Below are 11,509 nucleotides of genomic sequence, written 5' to 3'. Positions count from 1 at the left end.
GTCAATGGTGCCCACAAGAAGAGTTGTAATCTTTATATTGTACATTTTATGTAATAAAGTCTCATGAAGACTCTTGCTTGTAATTGCTTATTCATTAGTAAAAAGTGGAAACGTTCATTCATTCTTCCGTGTCTGTTTGAAGCTTTATGATAAAACATTAGTCTTTAGTCCATAAACAAACTAAACAACTTACGAAGAGACAAATGTAGATTTGTATGAACAAACTCTTCGTAGTTTGCTTAAAGGGATATATTTGCAATCTAAGGGTCAAAGGACTATTTTCCCGAGTATGATTGTTAGAAGAATCTATGATGTCTGGTTATGAGGCATTGAGAGTTGGAGACTCTATAGTTCTTCTAGGTATCTTCCGAAGGTACTGAATTATTCAGTGCACTTCTAGAGACAAGATAAGAACAAACCATTTAACCTCTTATGTCTCGAAGTCACTACGTATGAATTGCATCGTGCTTACCTTAATCCTGAAATGAGACATGTCATTTCACACCTTAGTATTCTCATTTGAGAAAGTCAGAGTTCGGACTCACTATGTGATTCCGAACAAGGCCTATTGGTGAAGTACTAAGTTGTGAGAATGTCATGAGTAACTTTGTGAAGTTCTCATAGATATGGAATTCATGTATAAGATTGCTGAAATGCAATGTATATCACCTCATGCTTTGTTCCTTGGAGTGTGAATAAATGAAATGGCCAGTGCCCAAATTGAGTCCTGACTCTTTTGGATGAAACAATGTGACTTGTTAGCTCCTCGTCAATACATTGTTTCTAACTTATTCACAAGCGACAAAGGAGTTGAGGAAATAACAGCTAGAAGGGTAAAATGGTAATTTTGTAAATCCCGACTAGCTGATGATATTCATGAAGGGTAAACACTGATAATATTCTGTGGATCCACTCATTACAATTCGGTTGAATTCTTGAGTAGAAAATAAATTCATTTGAACCGAGAGATTTTCAGTGTCAACTCTTTAGTGGAGTCAGTTGACATTAAGCTAAACTTGGAAAAGGTTTGTGAACTTTTGAGTCCAAGTATTTAGCTCAAGCTTTGTTCATTTGAATCCATGAGGTCACTGTCACGAATCACATCGATTAGGAATAGTTAAACTGGAAGCAAAGTCAAAACAAGAACGAAAATTGTCAAAAGGGTATTTTTGTCTTTTGAGACATAGCATGAAATGAATGTCAATAAATTTTTGACAAGGTCATTTGATGACTTGATACCACTCGGCCAAGATTAGTTCAATTGGGCCTTGTGGATTAATTTCATTTCATAAGAATTTTATTGAAAATTCTCAATGGGCCTTTTCCATGTTGTCATGAACAAATGGAAAAGCTTCTAGAAGGCCTTTCTAGAGTGTAATAGGCGCCCAACAGACCCAAGAGAAAAAGATAATATTTTGTGCATAAATGTATGAAGATACTTGCCAAAAGAAAAAGAGGAAACAAATATCCTCTTAAGGAAATGAGGTAGGCGCCCAAGTTGAGAAAGAAGCAAGGCAACGAACAAAAAAGGAAACAAATCCAAGCCTCTAGAAGGCTGCCTTCGCCGACCAAATGGAATGGGAAATAAGGGATTTTTGATCATGAATATGTGATATTCTATAGAAGAGGAAACTACCTTATTGAAGGTGAGACCTCTCCTATAAATAGGAGCCTCATTCCACACTTTTCATTCATCCGAGTTTAAGAAATTTAAGAGACTCTCTCTCTAGAACTTGGCCGCCCCTCTCCTCTCTCTCTCTAGTCAATTTCGTTTTATTGTTTTGGCACCTAGGTCCTCATTTGACCAAGAGTTTAGCTCTGCGACTTCTAGACTCGTTCTTAAGTCGTAGTGTTTAAAAGTGCCCACTCACTGATTCCTTTTATTTCGAGTGATTTAGTGATGAAAACTTTCGTGGTTGCTCGAGTTGCCGAGACAAGAAAGAGAGACGTGCTGCGTGGGAGACGAGCGTTGCAACTTTCCAAAAGCTTCTCAAAGTTCAAGCTTCAAGAAAGGTTAGTAAACTTCTATGCTCATAATAGTTTATATTTACATGTGCTTGCTCTTTGTCTAGGTTAGTAAAAAACTGTTTTTACTTGAAAAAATTTTTGTTAAAATTCGGCCGCTTTGCGAAGCGTTAAACTTTTTCTTAAACCCTAGATCAATTCCAACAAATGGTATCAGAGCTATGGTCAAAGATATGCATGTACATGTTTATAAAATTATGAGCTTGAAAATCGTTTTCGAAAGTTTACTAATTTTATGACAAGTTAGAATCGTTATCTTAGTTTTTTATTTATTTATTGCTCTTGCCTTTAAATTAAAAATCAAGGTGTTTTTTCTATGAGTTTTGGATGTTATTAAAATACAATAGAATCAGTTCTAAAAGTTTTTAATTTTTTATATTGAAAAACGTGTTTTAAAGGTTTGAGAATTTTCGAGTAAAATTTTGTGACTAGTTATATTGTCTTGCTAGTATCGTTTATTTACTTGAATCGTTTTATGCATGTTTTTATTTATTTTATAGTATGTTATTACCTTGCTAATCAAACACAAATAAAAGCTTTAACAACCTTCATAAAACGTTCCGTTACACTCGATTCTTTTTCTCACCTAAAAAGGACCAAGCTTTAATTATTTCTTTTTCTTCGAGTTGGAGTAAAATCCGCAGTAAACGTGGCATAACTCTCTTCTCAGATATCTAAATTTAGAGAGTCTTAAATCAAATTAAACCTATGTCTGTCCTCTGTCCAATGCCACCAATTTCAGGTCAAAAGGACATCGGAGCCGCCAGTTATGGCGATTTTACTCCGAGGTGCGCGGCTGTTCCGAAACTCCAGTTTTTTAGAATTCCGGATTTTCAGCCCCACTACCATGAGTTATAGAACTCTAATGAGAAAAATTTCTTGAGCAAAAATGTTTTTTATAAGATTATAAACATGATGTGTAAGATTAAAATGTTTTGATTTTTGAAAGATTGATTGAAATTGAATTTTTACAAAACTAGTTTGAATTTTGAAAAATCGTTTTTCATTTTTAAAAAACTTTTGTCATCCAAATCAAATAAGTTTTCAAAATGTTTTCAAAACTATATCTATATCACATATGTTCAAAATCTATATGCTCTTGAAAATTTGAGTGGGAGGTCTCCTTGTAGACAAGCCGAAAAATAAAAAGATGTGTAATCTCAAACTTTCAAGTGTTCGAATGAGTTGAAGTTCACACTTCCCTCATGCACTTTCCCGAAATAGAAAATAGGAAAAGATCGAGTATGTACCTTGTGCCTTTATGCACTAATACTGCTCTGAACATGAATATCTCGGATTCTCTTCTAGTTGTCCGCTCTATCGCTCTATAACTAGGAGAACCCTTTCCGAACTTATAAGAGTCGATGTACCAACTACAAAAACTAAGTGGGAGGGTTATACTTGTTGTTTGTAACCCACGATCCCCAACACTAATGAAAGAAGCAATTAACGTGGGACTAACAGCCGCTCTTGCGACCCTCTCTTAAATGGGAGTACTCCAAGGCGTTTTTGCTTCGATCATTGCTCAATGAGCTACGTCCGAGAGTGAGACGATGATGACAAGGCCTCCCCTTGGGGGATTGTTTTTCAAAGTTGACCTTTTGGACTAAGTGGTTCGTTGCACACTTAGGCTCAATCCGTAGTAATCCTCCCTTGAGGCTCTGCGTAAGGATGTGAGTGATCAAACCAATTTAAAAGGTGGCTAGTCAAAATTGATGTATTGACATCTTGGCTAAGCATTAATGATGTGTCATTTACTTATAAATGGAGATTTTTTGCGGCCTTCTCTTGAGGGAGTAAATTATCGTTTGGTTTATAACACCTTTGGATTTTATAAAGTCTTAAATAAAACTTAAATCCTAAACCAAAGACTAATCATAAACTTGTTTCAACTTAAATAAGCAACATGTCTCTCAAACATCTCTCAATCATCCTTTCCTCGAACAAACTCGAAAACGAAAACTATGTAGATTCGAAACATAACCTCGATATCGTCCTTACCGTTAACAAGCATAAATGGGTACTCACCACCCCGTGTCCTCCTCTAACGAATGATGATTCGACTCAAGTGGACAATGACGCCTTAACGGCCTGGCTCTGCTCCGATGAGATTGTGAGGTGCTATATCTTAGCATCAATGAAAAATGTGTTGCATCAACAACATCGTGACATCGAGACTGCCGCCGACATGCTCAACAATCTCCTTGAGATGTTTGGAGGGCAAAGGCTTCAAGCAAGGCAACAAGCAGTCCGATAGTTTATGAACTGTCATATGAAGGCTAGGACACCTGTTGGAGACTTTATGATACTGATCATTAGTTTTCTGAATAAAATGGAAATCCTAGGATCTGAGATTGATGGGAAGAATGTCATAGATATGATCTTAGAAACTCTCCCCGCATCTCTTGATACCTTCAAGATGAACTACTCCATAAACAAGCTAGAGTACACTGTTACCAAGCTTATGAAGGAACTTCACACTGCTGTAGGTCTCACTAAGAGAAAGAGGAATCAAGGAGAGGCACATGCTACTGAGCAAAAGGACTCCACCTCTTCGTCTATCCCTGAAGCAAGGCATGCCAGGGCGTCGGCCTCGGTTTTTGCCTCGCGAGGGACTTGGACTATCTCAAACCACGAAATAGCTTCGAGGTTCTTCTACATTTTAAACAGGTATGTGATCATGTTTGGCTCGTTGGCTGCATAGTCACCCTTCACCTGTTGCGATTCGCAATGGATACGCAAGTTCCGGACTTCGAGCTTGTTAGCTAGCTCTAAGCCAACGATTAGAGATTTTTACTCCGCCTCGTTTTTGGAGGCCTTGAAATCGAATCGCAGGGCGTACCTTTACTTTTCCCTATCGGGATTCGTGAGTATGACGCCGGTGCAAGCCCCCCCCCCCCCCCGGGCGTTTGATGCGCCGTCCACGTACAGGTCCCAGACCGGCCCTATTGGGTCATTGGTCCTTTTCTTTGTCAACCCGATGTGGTCATTCTCCTTGTCTTCCTCATTTTAACCCATTAGAGGTCTGCATGTAAATTCTTCCACAAAGTCGGCGAGGGCTTGACCTTTGGTGGCGGTTCTCGGTTGAAACTCGATCCCGTACTGTCCTAGCTCTTGAGACCATATGGCTATTCGTGACGAAGTCCCTTTTGGTAGATCCTTTTCAATGGGATGTCCCGTGCGCACGGTGATAGGATGTGCTTGAAAATAGGGGCCCAGCTTTCTCGCGCTCATGACGAGGGCGAAGGACAATCTTTCGATTTCTGGGTAGCAAATTTCGGCGTCGAGGAGCACCTTGTTAACGTAGTATACCGGCCACTGCACCTTGTCCTCTTGACGTATCAGGACCGCGCTCACGACCCTATCGGAAACCGCGAGGTAGACGTACAAGGTCTCACCGTTCTTAGGCTTCGCAAGGAACGGAGGGGAGCTGAAGTAAGCCTTCATTTCGCGGAGCACCTTATTTAACACCTTGAAGAACGGTTGGCATTTGTCATTTGTCATTTGTCGGTGGCCTTGGATACGAACCGCGTTAGGGCGGCGATCCTTCCTATCAAGCTTTGTACTCCTTTAACCTTCTGGCGCGACCTCATTTCCAAGATCGCCTTTATTTTTTCGAGATTGACCTCGATCCCATAGCGGCTCACTATGTAACCCAAGAATTTCCCGGACTCAACCCCGAAAGCGCGCTTGTTAGGGTTGAGCTTCAATTTTTACCGCCGCATGATTATGAACATCTCTCTGAGGTCTCGGACGTGGTCGTGGGCCTTGAGGCTTTTGACTAGCACGTCGTCCACGTAGACCTCCATTGTCTTGCGAATCTGGTTGGCGAACATCCGTTTTACCAGCCTTTGATACGTAGCACCCTAGCACCCGCCTTTTTTAGGCCGAAGGGCATGACCTTGTAATAGTAGAGTCCGCAGTTCATGACGAAGGTGGTCTTGATTTGATATGGCTCATGCATGCAGATCTGATTGTACCCCGAATAGACATCCATGAAGCTTAGCAGCTCATGACCAGCCATGGCGTAGAAGAGTTGTTCGATCCTCGAGAGGGGGAAACTATCCTTCGGGCACGCTTTGTTGAGATCCTTGTAGTCGATGCAGATCCGCCACTTCCCGTTTGGCTTCTTTACCATTACAACATTGGACACCCACTTGGGGTGCTCCGCCTCTCTTATGAAGTTGGTGGCGAGAAGTTTATCAATGTCTTCACCAATGGCCTGGTATCTCTCCCCGCTAAACGCTCGTCTTGGTTGGACACGCTCGGTTATCCTCTTATCGTCATTGAGGCGGTGGACCATTATCTCGGGATCAATCCCCGGCATATCAGCCTGTGTCCATGCGAAGACATCCTTGAACTCGTAGAGGAAGGCCGCAAGTTGGAGTCGGATCTCGGTCGAGAGCTGGAGCCAATCTTGACTACCTGGTCCAGCTTGGCGTCGTCCAGCACGATGGGAACGAGGTCATCCAGTGTCTCCACCTTCCGACACTCGACATCGTCCCTTTGGTCCAATTCACCAAAGGTACCTCCTTCCTCGATCTTGCACGGGAATTTGTCCCCAAGCTGGAAGACGGTACTCACCATCTTCCCCTCCATCTTTCCATCGACCCCCTGAATGTAGCACATTCTCGCCATCGATTGGTCTCCCACTATTATGATGATTCCCTTCTCGGTCGGGAATTTCATCATCAAATGGTAGGTGGAAGTTATGGCCTTCAGCCGGTTTAGAGTTGGGCGACCCACGATGATGTTGTAGGCGGAAGGCTGATCAACAACCAGGAATGACACGATGTGCGTGAACTCGATTCCCCCAGGAGTCCCAAAGGTAACTGGGAGGTCGATGGTACCCTCTGTCATCCCCATTTCCCCGGAGAAGCCGAAGAATGGGGTCGAGACCGGGGTCGGTCTCAACCCGGTTAGCTTCATCCTGTCCGAAGCTGATTTAAAGATTATGTCAGCCAAGCTGCAGTTGTCAATCAGGATACTTCGGACGAGGTTGTTAGCAACTAGTGTTGAGACGACTATCGCGTCGTTGTGCGGGTGTAGCACTCGCATCGCCTCTTGGTTGGCAAAAAACATGGACCCAAAGGGAGTCAGAGGTGGAATCTCAAACGTGTGATTGATGTGGTGGGTTATTTTCCCTTGCGAGACTTCACGCACGTACTTCTTCCTCTGCGTAATTGAGTCTCCGAGCTCGGGCCCTCTCATAATCGAGCCCACAACGTACATTTGTCAGCTTTCTGGGTCATTGTTTGCTGTTTGGTCAGTAACGGTGACCGTTGTCTGACTCTTCTTTTCCTGTCGCGGGCGCTCTCCGCTTGCTGCGGCCGTCCTGATCGTTCTGAGGATGTATTCATTCAACTTCCATCCTGGATGAGGGCCTCAATTTGACGCTTAAGCTGGTAGCTCTCGGACGTCAAGTGCCCATGATCCTGGTGGTACTCGCAAAACTTGCTTCGATCCCGCTTCGCAAGATCCTTTGTAAGAGGAGCGGGGCTTCCCAGCTTGTCGCGGTGCAAAAGCTAGGATCCGCTCTTGCGGGGTGTTGAGAGGGGTGAATGCCTGGAACTTTCGTAAGCTGTCAACATGTGAGGGTCTCGGCCCGAGGAGGGAGCGACCGTTAGGGACATGTTCTTAAGTATCTTTGGAGAACTATGAACTTGATGCTTACATATTCAGGTACTGACCTGACTATGACGGGATATACCGACTCCGATTTTCAAGCGGATAAGGATTCCAAGAAATCCACTTCGGGATCTGTGTTCATCCATAATGGTGGAGCTATTGTGGAGGAGTATTAAGCAATCTTGCATTGCTGACTATACAATGGAAGCAGAATATGTGGCTGCTTGTGAAGCATCCAAGGAGGCTGTATGGCTTAGAAAATTCCTTAAGTATTTGGAAGTCGTTCCAAACGTCGACGAGCCCATGACGCTCTGTTGTGATAACAGTGGGGCTGTCGCGAACTCAAAGGAACCTCGAAGCCATAAGCGCTCTAAGCATATTGAGAGGAAATACCATTTGATTCGAGAGATCGTGCAGCGTGGAGACATGGCGGTGAAGAAGATCTCAACTGTGGACAACCTGGCAGATCCATTCACCAAGGCCCTAGCGAACAAGGTCTTCGACCAGCATCGAGAGGGATTAGGCATGAAGGACTACTCACATCTTCTTTTAGTCAAGTGGGACTTTGTTGTCAAGGGTGTGTTGGAATAGATCTATGGTTCAAGCACATGTAAATAAAAACTAATATGAGCATAAAAGATAACTAACCTTTTTAGAAGCTTGAACGTTGAGAAGCTTTTGGAAAAGGTTGCAACGTGCATCTCCCTTGCAGCACGTCTCTCTTCCATGCCTCGTTAACTCGAGCAACCACGAAAGTTTCTATCACTATATCACTCGAGAAAAAAGGAATTAGTGAGTGGGCACTATTAAACACTACGACTTAAGAACAAGTCTTAAAGTCGCAGAGCTAAACACTAGGTCAAATGAGGACCTAGGTGCCAAAACAATAAAACGAAATTGAATAGAGAGAGAGAGAGAGGGGAGGCCACAAGGTCTAGAGAGAGAAGCTCTCAATCTCTAACTTATGTGGAATGAGAAAACAATGAGAATGAGGGCCCTATTTATAGGAGAAGGGTTAGCCTTAGAAATGGGAGTTTCCTCTTTTTTCCAAGCATTCATGAGCAATCTCTTATTGCCCATTTTCTCCATATGCGCCTGTTGTCGCTGTTTTTCGGACAACGATTTAGGAGCCCAAAGTGGTTACACCCAAGGCCGGACCAAGTGGTCTCACTCCGGCTCGAGCGTGTCAGGCTTGGTATCCCAAGCCGTCCCTTAGCTGTAGGTGTTCTCTATCTCGTCCAAGCACCTGAAAAGTAAGCAAAAAGGTGTGAACTATAAAGGGGAAACAGAGGGGTTGCCTCTGTTTACCTCTCCGACGCTCAACATTAGTAGGATTGAGGTGGATACCGGAGGTTTAGGTGTTTAGAGGCCGAGACTTGAGAGAAACGAGCGAGGTACGAGTTCGACAGCATTTCAGTACTCAAGAATGGATTACCTGGACCGGGAGAGGGACCCCGGTACTTATAGGCGACCAAAAAGGGCATTTCGGGCACCCCCTTGGATGAGTGCCGGCCTTGAACGAGTGCCGGCCTTGGACGAGCGCCGGCCTTGGATGAGCGCCGGCCTTGGACAAGCGCCGGCCTTGGACGAGGGCCGGCCTTGGATGAGCGCCGGCCTTGGATGAGTGCCGTCCCTGGACGAGCGCCGGCCTTGGAATAGTGCCGGCCATGGACGAGCGCCGGCCTTGGATGAGCGCCGGCCTTGGACGAGCGCCGGCCTTGGACGAGTGCCGGCCTTGAGTTGGCCGCGGGCGGGGGAGTCTCAGGACGGCCGCCAGCATGGCTGTCGTCGATTTACCGAGCCGAGACGGACCGGTAACATTAGCCCCCCGAGTTTATCACCGATTGTAAATCGTGTGGTGAACTCAAAGTCTAACGTTGGCCCATCGGAGAAGCCCGTCGCCAAGAGGTATGTTCCGACGTCTTTTAACATTATCTTTATTTTTTGGTCGATCATGCTTGCCTCGTTATGTTGTCAATGGTGCCCACAAGAAGAGTTGTAATCTTTAATTTGAACATTTGATGTAATATAGTCTTATGAAGACTCTTGCTTGTAATTGCCTATTCATTAATAAAGTTGAAACGTTCATTCATTCTTTCTTTGTTTGAAGCTTTATGATAAAACCTTAGTCTTTTAGTCCATAAACAAACTAAACAACTTACGAAGAGACAAATGTAGATTTGCATGAACAAACTCTGCGTAGTTTGCTTAAAACGATATATTCGCAATCTTAGGGTCAAAGGACTATTGACCTCAGTATGATTGTTAGAAGAATCTATGATGTCTGGTTATGAGGCATTGAGAGTTGGGGACTCTATAGTTCTTCTAGGTATCTTCCGAAGGTACTGAATTGACCAGTGCACTTCTAGAGACAATATAAGAACAAACCATTTAACCTCTTATGTCTCGAAGTCACTATGTATGAATTGCATCATGCTTACCTTAATCCTGAAATGAGACATGCCATTTCACACCTTAGTATTCTCATTTGAGAAAGTCAGAGTTCGGACTCACTATGTCATTCCGAACAGGGCCTATTGGTGAAATACTAAGTTGTGAGTATGTCATGAGTAACTTTGTGAAGTTCTCATAGATATGGAATTCATGTACAAGATTGCTGAAATGCAATGTATGTCACCTCATGCTTTGTTCCTTGGAGTGTGAATAAATGAACTGGCCAGTGTCCAAATTGAGTCCTGACTCTTTTGGATGAAACAATGTGACTTGTTAGCTCCTCGTCAATACATTGTTTCTAACTTATTCACAAGCGATAAAGGAGTTGAGGAAATAACAGCTAGAAGGGTAAAATGGTAATTTAGTAAATCCCGACTAGCTGATGACATTCATGAAGGGTAAACATAGATAATATTCAGTGGATCCGCTCATCATAATTAGGTCGAATTCTTGAGTAGAAAATAAATTCATTTGAACCGAGAGATTTTCAGTGTCAGCTCTTTAGTGGAGTCAGTTGGCATTAAGCTAAACTTGGAAAAGGTTTGTGAACTTTTGAGTCCAAGTGTTTAGCTAAAGCTTTGTTCATTTGGGTCCATGAGGTCACTGTCACGAATCACATCGATAGGAATAGTTAAACTGGAAGCTAAGTCAAAACAAGAACGAAAATAGTGAAAAGGGTAATTTTGTCTTTTGAGACAAAGGATGAAATGAATGTCAATAAATTTTTTGACAAGTTCATTTGATGACTTAATGTCACTCGGCCATAATATGATTAATTGGGCCTTGTGGATTAATTTCATTTCATAAGAATTTTATTGAAAATTCTTAATGGGCCTTTTTCATGTTGTCATGAACAAAATGGAAAAGCTTCTAGAAGCCCCTTCTAGAAGGTGATAGGCGCCCATAATACCCATAGGAAGAGAGAATATTTTGTGCATAAATGTATCAAGATACTTGCCAAAAGAAAAAGAGGAAACAAATTTCCCCTAAGAGGAAACATGGTGGGCGCCCAAATATGGTCAAGAGAGAAGCAAACAAAAGAGGAAACAAATCCAAGGACTTACTTGTTTTGTCTTGGACGTGCACCTCTTTGAAGGAAAAGGGAAATTGGCTCATGAATATGTGATATTCTATAGAAGAGGAAACTACCTTATTGAAGGTGAGACCTCTCCTATAAATAGGAGCCTCATTCCACACTTTTCATTCATGCAAAGTTTTAGAGATTGAGAGCTTCTCTCTCTAGACTTGGCCGCCCCTTCCTCTCTCTCTCTCTAGTTTATATTTTCGATTTTTCTTGTCTTGGCACCTAGGTCCTCACTCGACCTAGTGTTTAGCTCTGCGACTTCGAGACTCGTTCTTAAGTCGTAGTGTTTAAAAGTGCCCACTCACTAATTCCTTCTTT

At 42.9% G+C, this 11,509-nt stretch overlaps 2 protein-coding genes across 2 annotated transcripts; both read right to left on the bottom strand.

The window, feature by feature from the left end:
- Positions 1-5,034: 5,034 nt before the first annotated feature.
- Positions 5,035-5,529, bottom strand: LOC149397572 (uncharacterized). The gene has a single exon (XM_089614267.1). The coding sequence runs from the start codon at positions 5,527-5,529 to the stop codon at positions 5,035-5,037; it is 495 nt and encodes a 164-aa protein (XP_089470393.1).
- Positions 5,530-5,866: 337 nt separating this feature from the next.
- LOC149397571 (uncharacterized) lies at positions 5,867-7,257 on the bottom strand. Its single transcript, XM_089614266.1, has 3 exons — positions 6,772-7,257; positions 6,610-6,693; positions 5,867-6,358 (listed from the first exon to the last, which is right to left on the bottom strand). The coding sequence occupies exons 1-3, from the start codon at positions 7,255-7,257 to the stop codon at positions 5,867-5,869; spliced, it is 1,062 nt and encodes a 353-aa protein (XP_089470392.1).
- Positions 7,258-11,509: the final 4,252 nt, after the last annotated feature.

The sequence above is a fragment of the Urtica dioica genome, chromosome 5, assembly GCF_054948205.1.
Source record: "Urtica dioica subsp. dioica isolate 48M chromosome 5, U.dioica_male_clone48M_v1_H2, whole genome shotgun sequence".
In the NCBI taxonomy this organism is placed as follows: Eukaryota; Viridiplantae; Streptophyta; class Magnoliopsida; order Rosales; family Urticaceae; genus Urtica; species Urtica dioica.
This window is presented reverse-complemented; position numbering and strand designations above follow the sequence as displayed.